At 42.2% G+C, this 23877-nt stretch overlaps 1 protein-coding gene across 1 annotated transcript in view; it reads left to right on the top strand.

Annotated features, from left to right (window-relative positions):
• wwc3 (WWC family member 3) overlaps nt 1–23877 on the top strand; it is a 144809-nt gene that overhangs the window by 98944 nt on the left and 21988 nt on the right. The window contains exons 13-18 of the mRNA XM_080724135.1: nt 14211–14331; nt 16179–16259; nt 17992–18078; nt 18190–18385; nt 19397–19549; nt 22164–22294. Coding sequence (XP_080580261.1) covers nt 14211–14331; nt 16179–16259; nt 17992–18078; nt 18190–18385; nt 19397–19549; nt 22164–22294 — 769 coding nt within the window. The remainder of the gene's footprint in view (nt 1–14210; nt 14332–16178; nt 16260–17991; nt 18079–18189; nt 18386–19396; nt 19550–22163; nt 22295–23877) is intronic.

The raw sequence follows: 23877 nt of genomic DNA on the forward strand, positions 1-23877 counted from the left end.
TCTAAAGCACTGATTCATACGTAGCTGCGTGATGATGTCAGGTCCTATAAAAAGCTGTTTTCAGTGTAGGACACAATGTGTGAGCAGTGTGTAAATCAGGCCTAACGTTAACACTGCAGTCAGACGTACAATCTGAGTGACACACAGACAATAGACAAAGGTCTTGTTCAGGGACAAGGGTTCCCTGACCCCCGTATTTGAACTGGGCTCCCCCATTTTATTTTCTTATTTTTATTTAACCTTTATTTAAAGGGGCACTCCACCACTTTTCAACCTATGTTCATATAATTGGTCCTCACTCTTTTTTTCAGAGGAGGGCTGTGGGCAGGTCAGAAACCCATCGTCTTGTGACATCATCGATTGCCAATCCAGCTTATAGAAACTGCAGGCTTTCTATTGCAATTTTAAAGTGGAAGCCATTGTTCTCGCGATAATAAAAATCTTGATTAACATTCTTTTTGGAAAATGATGATGTCACAAGACGATGGATTCTGAACTTCCCACAGCTCTCCTAGGAGACTTGGACTGAGTCGAAAGAAATTGTGATATTTTATCATCCTCATTAGTGAGGAACTATTATATGAAGACAGGTTGAAAAGTGCTGAACTACTCCTTTAACCAGTAAAAACACATTGAGACATAGTCTCTTTTGCAAGTGGAAACTGGCCAAGAGGTAGAAATAAAAAAATTACACAATCTTTACTATACATACAAGACATCAACAACAAAAAATAGAACATCCGTGATACACCACAAATACCTAAGAACCACTCCAAACTAATACAATTTACACCTTATTAAAAGCTAGTTTAGCATTTCTCAGGTAGCACAACACACATAGTGTGCAACCTGTATCCAAAAAGGAAGAAATCTACAGAGCAACTATTCAAGGTCTGAACAAGTGCAAGTGTTTGTAGATCTGTCTAGACTCTAGACAGATCTACAAACACTTGCACTTGTTCAGACCTTGAATACCGTCGGGGGTCCGTCGCGGGCCGCATTGGACCCGTCGGGGGTCCGTCGCGGGCCACATTGGACCTCTTCGCGGGCCGCAAAATGCCCGCGAAATGTCAGTTTGACACCCCTGGTCTAGAGTGATTCTCTTAAAACTTCTCAGAGGAATTAGCACGGCCAGTTTGAGTCTGGTCTGAAGGTCATTCCATGACCAGGGACCAAAAAAAGAGAGCGATTTCTTTTTGCCTCCATTAGATGTAAATACAGGTACTACACATCGTAACCAGGCATTTGATCTGAGATTTAGCCCAATTAATCATATATGAACTGGTGACATGACATCCCATAATCATATTTGATCTTGGGACCCACCATAATAATACTATTTGAACTGGTTATCCACCATTATAATACTATTTGAACTGGGCATCCCCCAAACTAATTTTAACTGGTGACCCCCTCCCCCCACCCTGACAGGCAGTTAGAACTGTACGAGGCATTACATTTAGTTTGACTCTGTTCCAGAGCTATTTTTACAATGTTTGCCTGAATCTTGCTCATGTAATATTTGACAATTTGGCTAGTGATTGGTCGAGGACTGTCTGGCCACCTCTGAAAACCGAATCTAGCTATGCTCGCAACACGGGCCATGGTGGAAGTCCTTATATGGTCAGCACACATTCTAGTGAGGAGAATGAATGGAAAATGTACCAATTATATTTGTATTTGAATGAAATACAATCACTGAATATACCTTTAATAGTGACACTTCCTGTGTCCCCTCTAGGAGTGACTCTGTGCTGTAACAGTGTTTTAGTGTTTAATAGTGACAGTGTGTTCCTGTGTCCCCTCTAGGAGTGACTCTGAGCTGTAACAGTGTTATTAGTGTTTAATAGTGACAGTGTGTTCCTGTGTCCCCTCTAGGAGTGACTCTGCGCTGTAACAGTGTTATTAGTGTTTAATAGTGACAGTGTGTTCCTGTGTCCCCTCTAGGAGTGACTCTGTGCTGTAACAGTGTTATTAGTGTTTAATAGTGACAGTTACTGTGTCCCCTCTAGGAGTGACTCTGTGCTGTAACAGTGTTATTAGTGTTTAATAGTGACAGTGTGTTACTGTGTCCCCTCTAGGAGTGACTCTGTGCTGTAACAGTGTTATTAGTGTTTAATAGTGACAGTTACTGTGTCCCCTCTAGGAGTGACTCTGTGCTGTAACAGTGTTATTAGTGTTTAATAGTGACAGTGTGTTCCTGTGTCCCCTCTAGGAGTGACTCTACGCTGTAACAGTGTTATTAGTGTTTAATAGTGACAGTGTGTTACTGTGTCCCCTATAGGAGTGACTCTACGGTGTAACAGTGTTATTAGTGTTTAATAGTGACAGTTACTGTGTCCCCTCTAGGAGTGACTCTGCGCTGTAACAGTGTTATTAGTGTTTAATAGTGACAGTGTGTTACTGTGTCCCCTCTAGGAGTGACTCTGTGCTGTAACAGTGTTATTAGTGTTTAATAGTGACAGTTACTGTGTCCCCTCTAGGAGTGACTCTGCGCTGTAACAGTGTTATTAGTGTTTAATAGTGACAGTGTGTTACTGTGTCCCCTCTAGGAGTGACTCTACGCTGTAACAGTGTTATTAGTGTTTAATAGTGACAGTTACTGTGTCCCCTCTAGGAGTGACTCTGCGCTGTAACAGTGTTATTAGTGTTTAATAGTGACAGTTACTGTGTCCCCTCTAGGAGTGACTCTGTGCTGTAACAGTGTTATTAGTGTTTAATAGTGACAGTGTGTTACTGTGTCCCCTCTAGGAGTGACTCTGCGCTGTAACAGTGTTATTAGTGTTTAATAGTGACAGTGTGTTACTGTGTCCCCTCTAGGAGTGACTCTACGCTGTAACAGTGTTATTAGTGTTTAATAGTGACAGTTACTGTGTCCCCTCTAGGAGTGACTCTGTGCTGTAACAGTGTTATTAGTGTTTAATAGTGACAGTGTGTTACTGTGTCCCCTCTAGGAGTGACTCTGCGCTGTAACAGTGTTATTAGTGTTTAATAGTGACAGTGTGTTACTGTGTCCCCTCTAGGAGTGACTCTGTGCTGTAACAGTGTTATTAGTGTTTAATAGTGACAGTGTGTTACTGTGTCCCCTCTAGGAGTGACTCTGTGCTGTAACAGTGTTATTAGTGTTTAATAGTGACAGTGTGTTACTGTGTCCCCTCTAGGAGTGACTCTGTGCTGTAACAGTGTTATTAGTGTTTAATAGTGACAGTGTGTTACTGTGTCCCCTCTAGGAGTGACTCTACGCTGTAACAGTGTTATTAGTGTTTAATAGTGACAGTGTGTTACTGTGTCCCCTATAGGAGTGACTCTACGGTGTAACAGTGTTATTAGTGTTTAATAGTGACAGTTACTGTGTCCCCTCTAGGAGTGACTCTGCGCTGTAACAGTGTTATTAGTGTTTAATAGTGACAGTGTGTTACTGTGTCCCCTCTAGGAGTGACTCTGTGCTGTAACAGTGTTATTAGTGTTTAATAGTGACAGTTACTGTGTCCCCTCTAGGAGTGACTCTGCGCTGTAACAGTGTTATTAGTGTTTAATAGTGACAGTGTGTTACTGTGTCCCCTCTAGGAGTGACTCTACGCTGTAACAGTGTTATTAGTGTTTAATAGTGACAGTGTGTTACTGTGTCCCCTCTAGGAGTGACTCTGTGCTGTAACAGTGTTATTAGTGTTTAATAGTGACAGTGTGTTCCTGTGTCCCCTCTAGGAGTGACTCTGTGCTGTAACAGTGTTATTAGTGTTTAATAGTGACAGTGTGTTCCTGTGTCCCCTCTAGGAGTGACTCTGCGCTGTAACAGTGTTATTAGTGTTTAATAGTGACAGTGTGTTCCTGTGTCCCCTCTAGGAGTGACTCTGTGCTGTAACAGTGTTATTAGTGTTTAATAGTGACAGTGTGTTCCTGTGTCCCCTCTAGGAGTGACTCTACGGTGTAACAGTGTTATTAGTGTTTAATAGTGACAGTGTGTTCCTGTGTCCCCTCTAGGAGTGACTCTGTGCTGTAACAGTGTTATTAGTGTTTAATAGTGACAGTGTGTTACTGTGTCCCCTCTAGGAGTGACTCTGTGCTGTAACAGTGTTATTAGTGTTTAATAGTGACAGTGTGTTACTGTGTCCCCTCTAGGAGTGACTCTGCGCTGTAACAATGTTATTAGTGTTTAATAGTGACAGTGTGTTACTGTGTCCCCTCTAGGAGTGACTCTGTGCTGTAACAGTGTTATTAGTGTTTAATAGTGACAGTGTGTTACTGTGTCCCCTCTAGGAGTGACTCTGCGCTGTAACAGTGTTATTAGTGTTTAATAGTGACAGTGTGTTACTGTGTCCCTCTAGGAGTGACTCTGTGCTGTAACAGTGTTATTAGTGTTTAATAGTGACAGTTAAGCCCTTTGCACACAGGACAGTTGCGTTTCTTCCGTTTGCTGTATGAATAAAACGCATTGGATTTGGTGTGCAATGCTGTGCGGAATCGGCGCTGCGGATCCCAAAAGGAGTCATAAAAGGAGTGATGAGTTTTTCACCGCATGCGACAAGACGCACGAATCGAACTGGGTTCGATCGAGAAAAAAACGCACGGCGGCAGCCACTCGTCGCACGGCTAATTCGGAGCCGGTGTGCACGAGGTCATAGAGAATCATTGTTTTCTTTTCAAAAAATGATATTGTCCGTTTTATCCGTGCGGTTAAACGCGCCTGTGTGCAAAGGGCTTTACTGTGTCCCCTCTAGGAGTGACTCTGCGCTGTAACAGTGTTATTAGTGTTTAATAGTGACAGTTACTGTGTCCCCTCTAGGAGTGACTCTGTGCTGTAACAGTGTTATTAGTGTTTAATAGTGACAGTTAAGCCCTTTGCACACAGGACAGTTGCGTTTCTTCCGTTTGCTGTATGAATAAAACGCATTGGATTTGGTGTGCAATGCTGTGCGGAATCGGCGCTGCGGATCCCAAAAGGAGTCATAAAAGGAGTGATGAGTTTTTCACCGCATGCGACAAGACGCACGAATCGAACTGGGTTCGATCGAGAAAAAAACGCACGGCGGCAGCCACTCGTCGCACGGCTAATTCGGAGCCGGTGTGCACGAGGTCATAGAGAATCATTGTTTTCTTTTCAAAAAATGATATTGTCCGTTTTATCCGTGCGGTTAAACGCGCCTGTGTGCAAAGGGCTTTACTGTGTCCCCTCTAGGAGTGACTCTGCGCTGTAACAGTGTTATTAGTGTTTAATAGTGACAGTTACTGTGTCCCCTCTAGGAGTGACTCTGCGCTGTAACAGTGTTATTAGTGTTTAATAGTGACAGTGTGTTACTGTGTCCCCTCTAGGAGTGACTCTGCGCTGTAACAGTGTTATTAGTGTTTAATAGTGACAGTGTGTTCCTGTGTCCCCTCTAGGAGTGACTCTGTGCTGTAACAGTGTTATTAGTGTTTAATAGTGACAGTGTGTTACTGTGTCCCCTCTAGGAGTGACTCTGAGCTGTAACAGTGTTATTAGTGTTTAATAGTGACAGTGTGTTCCTGTGTCCCCTCTAGGAGTGACTCTACGCTGTAACAGTGTTATTAGTGTTTAATAGTGACAGTGTGTTACTGTGTCCCCTCTAGGAGTGACTCTGCGCTGTAACAGTGTTATTAGTGTTTAATAGTGACAGTGTGTTCCTGTGTCCCCTCTAGGAGTGACTCTGTGCTGTAACAGTGTTATTAGTGTTTAATAGTGACAGTGTGTTACTGTGTCCCCTCTAGGAGTGACTCTGAGCTGTAACAGTGTTATTAGTGTTTAATAGTGACAGTGTGTTACTGTGTCCCCTCTAGGAGTGACTCTGAGCTGTAACAGTGTTATTAGTGTTTAATAGTGACAGTGTGTTACTGTGTCCCCTCTAGGAGTGACTCTAAGCTGTAACAGTGTTATTAGTGTTTAATAGTGACAGTGTGTTCCTGTGTCCCCTCTAGGAGTGACTCTGCGCTGTAACAGTGTTATTAGTGTTTAATAGTGACAGTGTGTTACTGTGTCCCCTCTAGGAGTGACTCTGTGCTGTAACAGTGTTATTAGTGTTTAATAGTGACAGTGTGTTACTGTGTCCCCTCTAGGAGTGACTCTGTGCTGTAACAGTGTTATTAGTGTTTAATAGTGACAGTGTGTTCCTGTGTCCCCTCTAGGAGTGACTCTGTGCTGTAACAGTGTTATTAGTGTTTAATAGTGACAGTGTGTTACTGTGTCCCCTCTAGGAGTGACTCTGTGCTGTAACAGTGTTATTAGTGTTTAATAGTGACAGTGTGTTCCTGTGTCCCCTCTAGGAGTGACTCTGTGCTGTAACAGTGTTATTAGTGTTTAATAGTGACAGTGTGTTACTGTGTCCCCTCTAGGAGTGACTCTGCGCTGTAACAGTGTTATTAGTGTTTAATAGTGACAGTGTGTTACTGTGTCCCCTCTAGGAGTGACTCTGCGCTGTAACAGTGTTATTAGTGTTTAATAGTGACAGTTACTGTGTCCCCTCTAGGAGTGACTCTACGCTGTAACAGTGTTATTAGTGTTTAATAGTGACAGTGTGTTACTGTGTCCCCTCTAGGAGTGACTCTGCGCTGTAACAGTGTTATTAGTGTTTAATAGTGACAGTGTGTTACTGTGTCCCCTCTAGGAGTGACTCTGTGCTGTAACAGTGTTATTAGTGTTTAATAGTGACAGTGTGTTCCTGTGTCCCCTCTAGGAGTGACTCTGTGCTGTAACAGTGTTATTAGTGTTTAATAGTGACAGTGTGTTCCTGTGTCCCCTCTAGGAGTGACTCTACGCTGTAACAGTGTTATTAGTGTTTAATAGTGACAGTTCCTGTGTCCCCTCTAGGAGTGACTCTACGCTGTAACAGTGTTATTAGTGTTTAATAGTGACAGTTACTGTGTCCCCTCTAGGAGTGACTCTGTGCTGTAACAGTGTTATTAGTGTTTAATAGTGACAGTGTGTTCCTGTGTCCCCTCTAGGAGTGACTCTACGCTGTAACAGTGTTATTAGTGTTTAATAGTGACAGTGTGTTCCTGTGTCCCCTCTAGGAGTGACTCTGTGCTGTAACAGTGTTATTAGTGTTTAATAGTGACAGTGTGTTACTGTGTCCCCTCTAGGAGTGACTCTGTGCTGTAACAGTGTTATTAGTGTTTAATAGTGACAGTGTGTTACTGTGTCCCCTCTAGGAGTGACTCTGAGCTGTAACAGTGTTATTAGTGTTTAATAGTGACAGTGTGTTACTGTGTCCCCTCTAGGAGTGACTCTGTGCTGTAACAGTGTTATTAGTGTTTAATAGTGACAGTGTGTTACTGTGTCCCCTCTAGGAGTGACTCTACGCTGTAACAGTGTTATTAGTGTTTAATAGTGACAGTGTGTTACTGTGTCCCCTCTAGGAGTGACTCTGTGCTGTAACAGTGTTATTAGTGTTTAATAGTGACAGTTACTGTGTCCCCTCTAGGAGTGACTCTACGCTGTAACAGCGTTATTAGTGTTTAATAGTGACAGTGTGTTACTGTGTCCCCTCTAGGAGTGACTCTGTGCTGTAACAGTGTTATTAGTGTTTAATAGTGACAGTTACTGTGTCCCCTCTAGGAGTGACTCTACGCTGTAACAGCGTTATTAGTGTTTAATAGTGACAGTGTGTTACTGTGTCCCCTCTAGGAGTGACTCTGTGCTGTAACAGTGTTATTAGTGTTTAATAGTGACAGTGTGTTACTGTGTCCCCTCTAGGAGTGACTCTGTGCTGTAACAGTGTTATTAGTGTTTAATAGTGACAGTGTGTTACTGTGTCCCCTCTAGGAGTGACTCTACGCTGTAACAGTGTTATTAGTGTTTAATAGTGACAGTGTGTTACTGTGTCCCCTCTAGGAGTGACTCTGTGCTGTAACAGTGTTATTAGTGTTTAATAGTGACAGTGTGTTACTGTGTCCCCTCTAGGAGTGACTCTGCGCTGTAACAGTGTTATTAGTGTTTAATAGTGACAGTGTGTTACTGTGTCCCCTCTAGGAGTGACTCTGTGCTGTAACAGTGTTATTAGTGTTTAATAGTGACAGTGTGTTACTGTGTCCCCTCTAGGAGTGACTCTGTGCTGTAACAGTGTTATTAGTGTTTAATAGTGACAGTGTGTTACTGTGTCCCCTCTAGGAGTGACTCTGTGCTGTAACAGTGTTTTAGTGTTTAATAGTGACAGTGTGTTACTGTGTCCCCTCTAGGAGTGACTCTGTGCTGTAACAGTGTTATTAGTGTTTAATAGTGACAGTGTGTTACTGTGTCCCCTCTAGGAGTGACTCTGCGCTGTAACAGTGTTATTAGTGTTTAATAGTGACAGTGTGTTACTGTGTCCCCTCTAGGAGTGACTCTGTGCTGTAACAGTGTTATTAGTGTTTAATAGTGACAGTGTGTTACTGTGTCCCCTCTAGGAGTGACTCTGTGCTGTAACAGTGTTATTAGTGTTTAATAGTGACAGTGTGTTACTGTGTCCCCTCTAGGAGTGACTCTGTGCTGTAACAGTGTTATTAGTGTTTAATAGTGACAGTTACTGTGTCCCCTCTAGGAGTGACTCTGTGCTGTAACAGTGTTATTAGTGTTTAATAGTGACAGTTACTGTGTCCCCTCTAGGAGTGACTCTGTGCTGTAACAGTGTTATTAGTGTTTAATAGTGACAGTGTGTTACTGTGTCCCCTCTAGGAGTGACTCTGTGCTGTAACAGTGTTATTAGTGTTTAATAGTGACAGTTACTGTGTCCCCTCTAGGAGTGACTCTACGCTGTAACAGTGTTATTAGTGTTTAATAGTGACAGTGTGTTACTGTGTCCCCTCTAGGAGTGACTCTGTGCTGTAACAGTGTTATTAGTGTTTAATAGTGACAGTGTGTTACTGTGTCCCCTCTAGGAGTGACTCTGTGCTGTAACAGTGTTTTAGTGTTTAATAGTGACAGTGTGTTCCTGTGTCCCCTCTAGGAGTGACTCTGTGCTGTAACAGTGTTATTAGTGTTTAATAGTGACAGTGTGTTACTGTGTCCCCTCTAGGAGTGACTCTGTGCTGTAACAGTGTTATTAGTGTTTAATAGTGACAGTTACTGTGTCCCCTCTAGGAGTGACTCTGTGCTGTAACAGTGTTTTAGTGTTTAATAGTGACAGTTACTGTGTCCCCTCTAGGAGTGACTCTGCGCTGTAACAGTGTTATTAGTGTTTAATAGTGACAGTGTGTTACTGTGTCCCCTCTAGGAGTGACTCTGTGCTGTAACAGTGTTATTAGTGTTTAATAGTGACAGTGTGTTACTGTGTCCCCTCTAGGAGTGACTCTGTGCTGTAACAGTGTTATTAGTGTTTAATAGTGACAGTGTGTTACTGTGTCCCCTCTAGGAGTGACTCTGTGCTGTAACAGTGTTATTAGTGTTTAATAGTGACAGTTACTGTGTCCCCTCTAGGAGTGACTCTGTGCTGTAACAGTGTTATTAGTGTTTAATAGTGACAGTTACTGTGTCCCCTCTAGGAGTGACTCTGTGCTGTAACAGTGTTATTAGTGTTTAATAGTGACAGTGTGTTACTGTGTCCCCTCTAGGAGTGACTCTGTGCTGTAACAGTGTTTTAGTGTTTAATAGTGACAGTGTGTTACTGTGTCCCCTCTAGGAGTGACTCTGCGCTGTAACAGTGTTATTAGTGGTTAATAGTGACAGTTACTGTGTCCCCTCTAGGAGTGACTCTGTGCTGTAACAGTGTTATTAGTGTTTAATAGTGACAGTGTGTTACTGTGTCCCCTCTAGGAGTGACTCTGTGCTGTAACAGTGTTATTAGTGTTTAATAGTGACAGTGTGTTACTGTGTCCCCTCTAGGAGTGACTCTGTGCTGTAACAGTGTTATTAGTGTTTAATAGTGACAGTGTGTTACTGTGTCCCCTCTAGGAGTGACTCTGCGCTGTAACAGTGTTATTAGTGTTTAATAGTGACAGTGTGTTACTGTGTCCCCTCTAGGAGTGACTCTGTGCTGTAACAGTGTTATTAGTGTTTAATAGTGACAGTGTGTTACTGTGTCCCCTCTAGGAGTGACTCTGTGCTGTAACAGTGTTATTAGTGTTTAATAGTGACAGTTACTGTGTCCCCTTTAGGAGTGACTCTGTGCTGTAACAGTGTTATTAGTGTTTAATAGTGACAGTGTGTTACTGTGTCCCCTCTAGGAGTGACTCTGTGCTGTAACAGTGTTATTAGTGTTTAATAGTGACAGTTCCTGTGTCCCCTCTAGGAGTGACTCTGTGCTGTAACAGTGTTTTAGTGTTTAATAGTGACAGTGTGTTACTGTGTCCCCTCTAGGAGTGACTCTGTGCTGTAACAGTGTTATTAGTGTTTAATAGTGACAGTGTGTTACTGTGTCCCCTCTAGGAGTGACTCTGAGCTGTAACAGTGTTATTAGTGTTTAATAGTGACAGTTACTGTGTCCCCTCTAGGAGTGACTCTGCGCTGTAACAGTGTTATTAGTGTTTAATAGTGACAGTGTGTTACTGTGTCCCCTCTAGGAGTGACTCTGTGCTGTAACAGTGTTATTAGTGTTTAATAGTGACAGTGTGTTACTGTGTCCCCTCTAGGAGTGACTCTGCGCTGTAACAGTGTTATTAGTGTTTAATAGTGACAGTGTGTTACTGTGTCCCCTCTAGGAGTGACTCTGTGCTGTAACAGTGTTACTAGTGTTTAATAGTGACAGTGTGTTACTGTGTCCCCTCTAGGAGTGACTCTGTGCTGTAACAGTGTTATTAGTGTTTAATAGTGACAGTGTGTTACTGTGTCCCCTCTAGGAGTGACTCTGTGCTGTAACAGTGTTATTAGTGTTTAATAGTGACAGTTACTGTGTCCCCTTTAGGAGTGACTCTGTGCTGTAACAGTGTTATTAGTGTTTAATAGTGACAGTATGTTACTGTGTCCCCTCTAGGAGTGACTCTGTGCTGTAACAGTGTTATTAGTGTTTAATAGTGACAGTGTGTTACTGTGTCCCCTCTAGGAGTGACTCTGCACTGTAACAGTGTTATTAGTGTTTAATAGTGACAGTGTGTTACTGTGTCCCCTCTAGGAGTGACTCTGCGCTGTAACAGTGTTATTAGTGTTTAATAGTGACAGTGTGTTACTGTGTCCCCTCTAGGAGTGACTCTGCACTGTAACAGTGTTATTAGTGTTTAATAGTGACAGTGTGTTACTGTGTCCCCTCTAGGAGTGACTCTGCACTGTAACAGTGTTATTAGTGTTTAATAGTGACAGTGTGTTACTGTGTCCCCTCTAGGAGTGACTCTGCGCTGTAACAGTGTTATTAGTGTTTAATAGTGACAGTGTGTTCCTGTGTCCCCTCTAGGAGTGACTCTGTGCTGTAACAGTGTTATTAGTGTTTAATAGTGACAGTTACTGTGTCCCCTCTAGGAGTGACTCTGTGCTGTAACAGTGTTTTAGTGTTTAATAGTGACAGTGTGTTACTGTGTCCCCTCTAGGAGTGACTCTGTGCTGTAACAGTGTTATTAGTGTTTAATAGTGACAGTTCCTGTGTCCCCTCTAGGAGTGACTCTGTGCTGTAACAGTGTTTTAGTGTTTAATAGTGACAGTTACTGTGTCCCCTCTAGGAGTGACTCTGTGCTGTAACAGTGTTATTAGTGTTTAATAGTGACAGTGTGTTACTGTGTCCCCTCTAGGAGTGACTCTGTGCTGTAACAGTGTTATTAGTGTTTAATAGTGACAGTTCCTGTGTCCCCTCTAGGAGTGACTCTGTGCTGTAACAGTGTTATTAGTGTTTAATAGTGACAGTGTGTTACTGTGTCCCCTCTAGGAGTGACTCTGCGCTGTAACAGTGTTATTAGTGTTTAATAGTGACAGTGTGTTACTGTGTCCCCTCTAGGAGTGACTCTGTGCTGTAACAGTGTTATTAGTGTTTAATAGTGACAGTTACTGTGTCCCCTTTAGGAGTGACTCTGTGCTGTAACAGTGTTATTAGTGTTTAATAGTGACAGTGTGTTACTGTGTCCCCTCTAGGAGTGACTCTGTGCTGTAACAGTGTTATTAGTGTTTAATAGTGACAGTTACTGTGTCCCCTCTAGGAGTGACTCTGTGCTGTAACAGTGTTATTAGTGTTTAATAGTGACAGTTACTGTGTCCCCTCTAGGAGTGACTCTGTGCTGTAACAGTGTTATTAGTGTTTAATAGTGACAGTGTGTTACTGTGTCCCCTCTAGGAGTGACTCTGCACTGTAACAGTGTTATTAGTGTTTAATAGTGACAGTGTGTTACTGTGTCCCCTCTAGGAGTGACTCTGTGCTGTAACAGTGTTATTAGTGTTTAATAGTGACAGTGTGTTACTGTGTCCCCTCTAGGAGTGACTCTGTGCTGTAACAGTGTTATTAGTGTTTAATAGTGACAGTTACTGTGTCCCCTCTAGGAGTGACTCTGTGCTGTAACAGTGTTATTAGTGTTTAATAGTGACAGTGTGTTACTGTGTCCCCTCTAGGAGTGACTCTGCGCTGTAACAGTGTTTTAGTGTTTAATAGTGACAGTGTGTTACTGTGTCCCCTCTAGGAGTGACTCTGTGCTGTAACAGTGTTATTAGTGTTTAATAGTGACAGTTACTGTGTCCCCTCTAGGAGTGACTCTGCGCTGTAACAGTGTTATTAGTGTTTAATAGTGACAGTGTGTTACTGTGTCCCCTCTAGGAGTGACTCTGTGCTGTAACAGTGTTATTAGTGTTTAATAGTGACAGTGTGTTACTGTGTCCCCTCTAGGAGTGACTCTGTGCTGTAACAGTGTTATTAGTGTTTAATAGTGACAGTGTGTTACTGTGTCCCCTCTAGGAGTGACTCTGTGCTGTAACAGTGTTTTAGTGTTTAATAGTGACAGTGTGTTACTGTGTCCCCTCTAGGAGTGACTCTGTGCTGTAACAGTGTTATTAGTGTTTAATAGTGACAGTGTGTTACTGTGTCCCCTCTAGGAGTGACTCTGTGCTGTAACAGTGTTATTAGTGTTTAATAGTGACAGTGTGTTACTGTGTCCCCTCTAGGAGTGACTCTACGGTGTAACAGTGTTATTAGTGTTTAATAGTGACAGTGTGTTACTGTGTCCCCTCTAGGAGTGACTCTGTGCTGTAACAGTGTTATTAGTGTTTAATAGTGACAGTTACTGTGTCCCCTCTAGGAGTGACTCTGTGCTGTAACAGTGTTATTAGTGTTTAATAGTGACAGTTACTGTGTCCCCTCTAGGAGTGACTCTGTGCTGTAACAGTGTTATTAGTGTTTAATAGTGACAGTGTGTTACTGTGTCCCCTCTAGGAGTGACTCTGTGCTGTAACAGTGTTATTAGTGTTTAATAGTGACAGTGTGTTACTGTGTCCCCTCTAGGAGTGACTCTGCGCTGTAACAGTGTTATTAGTGTTTAATAGTGACAGTGTGTTACTGTGTCCCCTCTAGGAGTGACTCTGTGCTGTAACAGTGTTATTAGTGTTTAATAGTGACAGTTACTGTGTCCCCTCTAGGAGTGACTCTGTGCTGTAACAGTGTTATTAGTGTTTAATAGTGACAGTGTGTTACTGTGTCCCCTCTAGGAGTGACTCTGTGCTGTAACAGTGTTATTAGTGTTTAATAGTGACAGTGTGTTACTGTGTCCCCTCTAGGAGTGACTCTGTGCTGTAACAGTGTTATTAGTGTTTAATAGTGACAAAGACAGTTACTGTGTCCCCTCTAGGAGTGACTCTGTGCTGTAACAGTGTTATTAGTGTTTAATAGTGACAGTTACTGTGTCCCCTCTAGGAGTGACTCTGTGCTGTAACAGTGTTATTAGTGTTTAATAGTGACAGTTACTGTGTCCCCTCTAGGAGTGACTCTGTGCTGTAACAGTGTTATTAGTGTTTAATAGTGACAGTGTGTTACTGTGTCCCCTCTAGGAGTGACTCTGTGCTGTAACAGTGTTATTAGTGTTTAATAGTGACAGTTACTGTGTCCCCTCTAGGAGTGACTCTGTGCTGTAACAGTGTTATTAGTGTTTAATAGTGACAGTTACTGTGTCCCCTCTAGGAGTGACTCTGTGCTGTAACAGTGTTATTAGTGTTTAATAGTGACAGTGTGTTACTGTGTCCCCTCTAGGAGTGACTCTGTGCTGTAACAGTGTTATTAGTGTTTAATAGTGACAGTGTGTTACTGTGTCCCCTTCAGGAGTGACTCTACGGTGTAACAGTGTTATTAGTGTTTAATAGTGACAGTGTGTTACTGTGTCCCCTTCAGGAGTGACTCTACGGTGTAACAGTGCCAACAGGAGTGGCCGTAGGGCCAGGAGAGTGTCCACGGGCGTGTCCGAGGACGCCCTGGCCACGGACAGCGGAGTGTTCGAGGCCTGGGGCCGAAGGTGAGCACTGACTACTGACACTTCCTCTGAGGCTCAACTGGGGTGGAACAATTACATTAAAAAGTACAAAAGTGGGGTGCCCGCTGGCCTGGTGGTCAAGGCGCCTACCACATACTAGGCTATGATGCCTGCTGGCGTCGCCGATTCGATTCCTGGTCCGGACGACCTTTGCCGCGTGTCGTTCCCCGTCTCTCTCCCCGTTTCCTGTCAGTCTACTATCCTATCAAATAAAGGCATAAAAAAAGCCCAAAAACAAATCTTAAAAAAAAAAGTACAAAAGTATTTTATTGAAAATGTATTAAAAAGTATTGTTTTGAAAATGGTAAGCTGTGTGCCGCACTGCGAACTTGTAGATCTGCTATTTTTTGAAAAATCTTGAACATTAGGGCAGCCCGATTCTATTTGAGTTACAAATGTTCGCTTTTAAAAAGATATATTCAAAGACTTGCAAAAAAAGAAAAGATTTATCAAAAATAGCAGATCTACAAGCTCTTGGTGCCGCGCTGTGAGCTTGTATATCCGCTATTTTTTCAATAGTTAAAGCATTAAATCATTCTAAATAAATGTCTTAATGTAAGTTTTGTAATAATAATCAAAATCTATAAAGTAACTAAAGTATTCAAATAATTGTAGTGGAGTAAAAATAAAAAAGAACAATACATGCCACTGAGGTGCATTGTTAAATGGACATACTTTAGTAAAACAAAAGTATATCTGGAATGTACAGGAAACTGCTCCTCTGTCTCTGGAGTACTAGTGCCACCTAGTGACAAAAGAGACAAACTGCTGCACATGTTCTCTGTAATGTTGTTGTATTGAAGGAGTCAGTCCGCTCATTAAACCACACACATTTCAGCTTAAAGCTAGGGTAAGTGATAGAGGTGTAACAATATAGAAACTGAACAATCTTTTAAATTATTTTTATGTTTTTCAGATCAGTTTTAGATTGAATATCAAGCTTTCTAAACCTGTCCTTTGGCCATTGTGACATCACATTCCTTCCTTGTCCCTTGTATGCCCATATATGGAGATCCCTGATGTCATCAATATTAAGCCCATACTGTAGCTTGGAATTCCCATATAGGGACATATTGTTTGAGTCTCATGTGGTCTATGACACTAGTAAGACGCCTGCAGTGCGACAAGTGACCTCACCCTAAACCAGGGGTCGGCAACCCAAAATGTTGAAAGAGCCATATTGGACCAAAGAAACTAAAAACAAATCTGTCTGGAGCCGCAAACAATTATAAAAGCCTTATATATCGTCGTTGTCGGGTGGAAACCTTGTATGTCCAAAACTTCGTTTTGTATTTATCATTTACAAAATGAACTAAAGAGGCGTTGTGTGCTTGTAGATCAGCTGTTTTCACTACTTTTGTGCGTCAGTCTTGTATGATGAAGCAGGACTTTATTTTGCGGAGAAAAAAAAAACATACAAATTTGAAACTTGGAGATACAAGGTTTCTGCCTGACAGTGACAATATATTAAAAGTCTATATTAGCTATATTAGCCTACTGTCAAAATAACTACAAATACATAATGAGCATTACATTTAATATTTATTCTACAAATTTTTACAGCATTGGAAAGCGTTAAGAATGTTTGTCATGTTTGTCCTCCTACAGAAACCATATTAAAACAAAATAATATATATTTTCCCACTATCTTTTTCCCTTAACACATTTTTGAAAAAGCTCCAGGGAGCCACTAGGGTGGCGCTAAAGAGCCCCATGCGGCTCTAGAGCCGTGGGTTGCTGACCCCCGCCCTCTAACCCATAGACCTTACAGAAGTGTACGGGCGTCCTACTGGTATAATATGTGTTTAACGCTGCTCCTCCCCCTGCAGAGCGGAGGAGTCTGATGAGATGTCCTTCATGAAAGACCTGACGTCTGCCAGCGAGGCTGTTCAGATGCAGCTGGGCTTACTGTGAGTACGCTTTAATCCAGGGGCCGACTTTTTTGGCTGGCACCCTTATAAATATATATTTTTTCATTCGAGGAACCCCTACATTATATTCATAATTTTCACTACCAGCAACTTGTATTTATAGCATATTTTAGTGATTATGTTGCGAGGAAAACCTTGAGATAAAAGTCATTTTGGTTAGAACTGACAGAAGATACGTTTGTATTTCAAGTTTAAAATGATACTAAAATACTTTTTTTAGTGTCCAAATAAATTCCAAATATTATCCATTATCTTGCGGCACCCCTGGACTGCCGTCACGGCACCCCAGGGTGCCCCGTCACCCCTGGACTGCCGTCACGGCACCCCAGGGTGCCCCGTCACCCAGTTTGAAAACCCCTGCTTTATCAACTGTAGAGAAGAGAAGAATACATGTTTACTACATGTCAAAAATAGTCTGTGATCAGTCAAGAATAGGCTGATTTGCTTTATTGCAACTTTAGCAACTGAACATTGTTTAAATCTCTCAATGGTACATTATATTAGTCATTCCTCATATTATGGATTTAAACAAAATGTCTGCCCCTGTCACTGAGTGACACAATGACAATGACAAATACACAGGAAATGTATTGCTGTATTGTAAAGCTAATGCATTGTTGGGAGATAATGTAGGACCCTGCAGCATTTGTTGGTTTGTTTCAAACTTCCATTGAAGGTGACACAGGTTGGGAAAGCTGCCTTACAAAGCAGAGGTGTGAAATCATTAGACTGTGGAACCGCCTTACCCAACTGCCAGAAGGGAGGCTTACAAAAATTATATTTATTTGGAATAGAACAGGTAACTATCCATGGATAAGAGAAGTTTCTTTAATTTTTTCAATGTCTGACTTAAATTTATATTTCATGAATAATCTCCAATGTAATATAAATATGGTTAAATATAAATTGTCAATATTACACCAGGAGCAATGGAGGGTGGACACTTGTAAAAAAGCAAAGTTAAGAAATTATATTCAATTTAAAGATGATTATATAACGGAACCTTATGTTTTATTTAACTTAAAGAGAGGACAGCGGTCCCTCTGTGCCCAGTTGAGAACTGGTGCATTACCTCTGGCAGTTGAGGTTGGTAGGTATACTGGTATTCCTGAGGAGCAGCGTTTATGTGTTCTTTGTGATTTGGGAGTTGTGGAGGATGAGTTTCATTTTGTTTTTCACAGTGTCCACTGTATCATGACCTAAGAAATTCCTTATTCGAAAAAATGCAAGCGAAAAATCCAGATTTGTTTTGGATGTCTGAATGTTCTATGTTAAGCTGGTTGTTTATTAAGGAAGTTTTTGTTTTGGCAAAATTCATAGAGAAGGCATGGCAGTTGCGTTGGAGAACATTGTACCCCTAAATAGCAGCATGGACTAATGGACTATCAATGTGTTTTTCTTAAACATTTTTTGTCTGTGGTGTATCTTGGTGTATGTATGTATTATGTTTGTGAGTGTCTTGTAAGCCCGTGTGGGCTGGGCATCATTTGGTGCAGGACACATAAATAAAAATCTCTATCTATCTATCTATCTATCCAAACCAGACGTGTCGCCAAAAAGACGACTAAAATGAGTGTAAAATGTATGACTTTTAAGTATAATTTAAGCAGGCAGAGAGTTGATATAAGGTGTTAATGTCCTGTACAGATACAGATATGACTCTAGAAGTGTTTTTTACAGCAGACAGTTGATATTGGGTATGTTTCTACAGATATGACTCCAGCTCTCAGTCGCTGCTGCTTCATCTGCTCCAACTCAAACATCTGAACAAGGCTGTGGTGAGAGACGGCTACAAAGTGTGAGTATTAGCTTAACACCATACATGCACCTTTTCAGTGTAAGACCAAAACGTGGCAGCATATGTTTTATATATTATATGTTTTATTGGCGTTGTGAATGCTTCCTCCAGGTACGTGAAGGTGCACCTGATCCCTCTGGACGCTGGCAGGGCCTGCGCCTTTTACTGCTGCAAGGCTGTGGAGCCTCAGCCTCTCATCAGCTTCAACGAGGGCTTCAGGATCCCCGTTCCACCCAACGCCCTGGCCGTGTGCGCCCTGCAGCTGTCCCTCTGCTCGCTGGGGCCGCAGGCACAGGAGGAGCTACTGGTATGATCTGATATGATATGTTACTGTATGTATGTTCTGTTCTGTCCCTCTGCTCGCTGGGGCCACAGGCACAGGAGGAGCTACTGGTACGATATGATATTATCTATATGTTCTGTTATGTCCCTCTGCTTGCTGGGGCCACAGGCACAGGAGGAGCTACTGGTACGATATGATATTATCTTATGTTCTGTTATGTCCCTCTGCTTGCTGGGGCCACAGGCACAGGAGGAGCTACTGGTACGATATGATATTATCTATATGTTCTGTTATGTCCCTCTGCTCCCTGGGGCCGCAGGCACAGGAGGAGCTACTGGTACGATATGATATGTTACTGTATGTTGTGATATGTTACTGTATGATATGATATGTTACTGTATGGGAGACTTGAGATTGGATCTTTGAACCGCTCACACTACACTTGAGGATGATCATGTCCGACATAACATTCACTCCTGTTTATCTTGTAGCGTTAGTCGAGTTTAAAGGAGGACTTCACCACTTTTCAACCTGTCTTCATATAATAGGTCCTCACTAATGTTCATAATAAAATAGCACTTTTTTTGTTTTCATAGTAGAGTTGTGGGCGGGTCAAATCCATCCAGCATCATCAATGGGTTATCCAAGCTAATAGAAACTGCAGCAGGCTTTCTATTCCTGAAAAGATGCAATGTTATAATGGAAGCCATTGTTCTCGCGATAATAAAAATCTAAATATTCTTTAAAAAAATAAAAAAATATGTCAAACGATGATGTCACTGGTGGATGGATTTGACCCGCCCACAGCTCTCCTATGAGACCCAGACTGAGTAGACAAAAATGGTGCTATTTTATCATGAACATTAGTGAGGACCTATTATATGAAGACAGGTTGAAGTATAACTCAGCCTTTAGGTTTACTGTTGAAATGTCAAAGAAACAGTAGTAATGGCATCCTAAAATGTGTGTGTTTGTGTGTGTGTGTGTGTGTGTGTGTGTGTGTGTGTGTGTGTGTGTGTGTGTGTACACATGCAGGGCACAGCCCAGGTGAGCCTGGCAGAGTGTGAGGGCGGCACAGAGATGGCGTTCTGTTGGCTGCGGGTGCAGGCGCCAGGCGGGCCAGAACACCACCGGAGCAAACATCACCATGACAACCAGGAGGACCCCCACAGACCCAGCACCACCATGGTAAGTACACTAAACTATAGGAGGACCCCCACAGACCCAGCACCACCATGGTAAGTACACTAAACTATAGGAGGACCCCCACAGACCCAGCACCACCATGGTAAGTACACTAAACTATAGGAGGACCCCCACAGACCCAGCACCACCATGGTAAGTACACTAAACTATAGGAGGACCCCCCAGACCCAGCACCACCATGGTAAGTACAGTATTAGGCCAGGAGCATGTCTCCTGTTTCTGTAGTCACCAGCATGTAAAGGAGCCTATCTCCTGGTCCTGTAGCGTGAGGCAGCTTGATGTACAAGTTACTGTACACGCTCGTCTTTACAAAATACAAAAATACAGGTTCGCTACTCAACAAAACAAAGGTGGCTGTTGGGAGTTGAAAGCTTACTCTATCTTGTGGACACACTCTGGGCCCCCCACCATATTTCTAAAATACATTTCTAGGGCAAAATGAAAAAATACTCTTCCTGGTTGAAGATTGTTTTTACGAAACAACATGTCACAGAGCCCAATAACAACCAACGAGACTAATGCTCTGTTAATGCGGTCCTCTGACCTGCGCGGCAGTAGTGAGTTGGCACCGTGATGGTGATGGCGACGACTAAACAACTAGAAGAAGTAGTGTCTCCATCCAGTAGATTGTTTGCTCATAAAGCACTGTATCATTACTGACATAGCATTAAGGGGAACTCCTTCTAACACTATGGACCAGAGCTACCAGAGCTACCCCTGGACATGACGCTAGTACGCCCAGGGACCCCCAATCAAACCCTTAATGCTGGGTGCCAAGCAGGGAGGCACCTGGCCGGGGATCGAACCCGACCTTCCAGTCTCAGGGCGGACACTCTAACCACAAGACCACTGAGCTATTCCAACACCTTCTGATCATCATGTTGTTCTTCTCTTACACCACTGCCTCTCACAGTGAATATCTCCTAAAACACCACAAAATGTCATTTTGTAAATCTGCTATTTTCAACAATTTGGGTCCCGGAGGGGCATCACATTTTGCTTTTGGCTCTTAAGCTAAAAAGTTACACTATCCTTGTCTTGTACTATCCAACTAACCACTTCATACTTTCTTATACTTCACAATTCAATAACAGATGTGTCTGTGAAGTGTTTTAAATCATTTACATTTAAAGGGACTACGCCATGAATTGACATTTTTCCTGTTTTTCCCACATTTGTCCCACCAGCACCTTCCGTCCTCACAAAGTCCTATTCCTGACCATTTTGTCTTTCTCAGTTAATGGGTGGTTTATGTCAGATTTTTGTCTGTGATAATTTAGCCTCAAACCTTTGAAAAACCCTTTTTGGGACATAAACAATATGATATTAATTATGTTTTAAATGCATGGTGTAGAACCTTTAAAACACTGTTTTATATGTAAACATAATGAGTAAAATAAATGTTTCCATCCTCCCTGCAGTACCTCTGGGTACCACTAGAGGTACACATAACACTGCAGCAGACGACACACAGTAGCCTGATGACACCATGTTCACTGCTGTGTCACATCAGTGCTGTAAAGTAACTAAGTACATTTACTTAAGTACTGTACTTGAGTACAATTTTGAGGTATTTGTACTTTACTTGAGAATTTCCAATACTTTTACTTCTAGTCCACTACATCTCGGATCCAAACATTGTACTTTTACTCCGCTACATTTATGTGAAAACTTTAGTTACTAGTTTGGAGATTTTGATTGTTATTACAAAACATACCTCTTACGCCCTATAAACATTTTGGCCATTTGAAAATAGCTGATCTTCAAGCTCACAATGCGACGCGATGCGTTGTAATTGTTGGGGCCGAGCCTCAGGCAGTAGGACCCAGTTAGTGCCGGGACTTCATTTTCAGTCCCGTTGAGAACTCTAGTACCTTGTTGTCTGGTGTGTTTTGTCTCTGTGTAACTCTTTAGGACAGTGGTTCTCAACCTGTGGGTCGGGACCCCCAGGGGGGTCCACAAATGATTTGGGGGGTCCCCAGATGATTAACTTAATGTGCAACATGGTTTTCTCTCTCAACAGTAAACAACCCAACATTAAGTTTAAGTAATAGAGGGTACATTTCTAAAGTGACAATTGAAGGACTTTTTAATACATCTAAAATGCCATATTAAACAAATTATGAAAATAGCAGATCTACATGCAACACTTCACGTTGCGAGGCGTTGTGAGCATGTAGATCTGCTATTTTCACAATAGAACCGTGTTATACAAAATGTAATGCCTCAACTCTTAGTGCTCGTCAGGGTGGGGGGGTCCCCAGTTAAAATATGATTATTTTGGGGGGTTGCGGCCTGAAAAGGTTGATGTTTCTCTCTCTCTGTAACTCCTCAGGATGCAGTGTGTGTCTTGTTGTCTGATGTTTCTCTCTCTCTGTAACTCCTCAGGATGCGGTGTGTGTCTTGTTGTCTGATGTTTCTCTCTCTCTGTAACTCCTCAGGATGCGGTGTGTGTCTTGTTGTCTGATGTTTCTCTCTCTCTGTAACTCCTCAGGATGCAGTGTGTCTTGTTGTCTGATGTTTCTCTGTCTCTGTAACTCCTCAGGATGCAGTGTGTGTCTTGTTGTCTGATGTTTCTCTCTCTGTAACTCCTCAGGATGCGGTGTGTGCCCTGTTGTCTCGTGCCTCCACCTCCTCCACCAGCACCTCCACCCAGGAGGATGGAGGCAGAGCGTTCCACCAGGCTCTGGACAGGAAGGAGGAGGCGTGTGAGGCGGCGTCTGAGAGGTAAAACTACTCTCACATTCCATTCAGCTTCTCCTCAAACAAACTGTCAATGCAAAAACACAGTTATGATATTTCCCCCGAACATCAGCCAGTGTTTTGCCCTGACTAGTTCCATCATATGAGCACCTAAAGTATGTGCAGAGTTTGCACATGTACAGTACAGCTTTGTCTCAAAAAATGTGAATATTTTGTGAAAAAGCATTGGAAGCAGCAGATGCCATAGCATCCCAAATCATCACTGACTGTGGACATTTCATACTGTACTTGTTTTACTTCCCTTGTAACCTTAACTGCTGTGCTCAGCTGCCTCTGGGTGACTGATTCTCCATCTTAATAATAAAGCTTTTTTTTTGTTATCAAATATTTTTATTTTCCATAATCAAAAGAAAAATGCAATTAACAGACAAACAACACAAACAATAGCAAAACAAGAAAAGGAAAAGAAAACCCACCCACCCCCTTTCCCCGGACCAACACGGAATGTACAATAGTGCATGCCTGTGCTAGGCTGTTACCACTATATAGTGATTTCTTGAATCATAGCCTTAAGCTTATCTGCAATGTCCGACCACATATTAATGTTTTCTTCTTTTGCTCCGTGTAACCTTGCTATCGACTGCTCTAAATATACTATATCTAGAAAGGTTAAGGCCCACTGGCGAAACGTTAACGTATGAGGAGGTTTCCACCGCGTAGCTACCATCTTCTTCGCCGCCGTTACACCAGCAAAGAAGATGCGCTTGCGTATATTGTTTAGTTGCAACTGTGAGACGTCATTTAATAAAAATAAAGAAGGAGAAGATATGATATTGATACTAAAAATAGTTGAAAGTTTTGAGGCAACCATATTCCAGAATGACGAAACATTTGGGCATTCCCAAACCATGTGAAGGAAGGTACCAATACTATTTGAGGCGCAGAGAGTGCAGTTGGGATTATTCAAAATCCTCATAGCACATAGTCTGCGGGGAGTTAAATAAGTCCGATGAACAAAATTTAAATGAATTTGTTGATGGTCTGGATTTCTAGAAGATAGCCTAATGTTAGACCATACTGTGTCCCAACAAAAGTCAGGGTCCAAATTTGGTACATCATTCCTCCAAACAGTATCAACAGATAGGGGCCCATAACTACAGTCTAATAAAAAACCATAGAGGGTGGAAACCAAACCTCTTGTTCTGTTACCATCACAGATAAACTCATGGAAGGGGTGCAATCTAAGGGGAGCTTGCCATGGGACCCCATAGGTCCTCATGGACGTTCTCAGTTGGAAGTAGAAAAAAAGGGTATTTCCAGGCAGATTGAAGATGTCACACAAATCTCGAAAAGGTCGTAAACCATTTCTATCAAATAAGTCCCCTAATGTACGAATCCCCTTAGCCCTCCACCTTGGAAAGCGAATGGGGCGATCCTCGATTAAAAGTCTTTGATTATTGAACACTGGGGAAAATAAGTTCCATTTACAATCAATCTTACACATCTTTTCAGCTGCCCTCCATACTGCCACTAAATGAGAAATGATAGGTCCAAAGCGAACTTTGCATTGATGTGTAGTTATGTTTGAATAGATAAGATCTCTCAAT

This window comes from Nannobrachium achirus (assembly GCF_963921795.1).
Source record: "Nannobrachium achirus genome assembly, chromosome: 1".
NCBI classification, from domain to species: Eukaryota; Metazoa; Chordata; class Actinopteri; order Myctophiformes; family Myctophidae; genus Nannobrachium; species Nannobrachium achirus.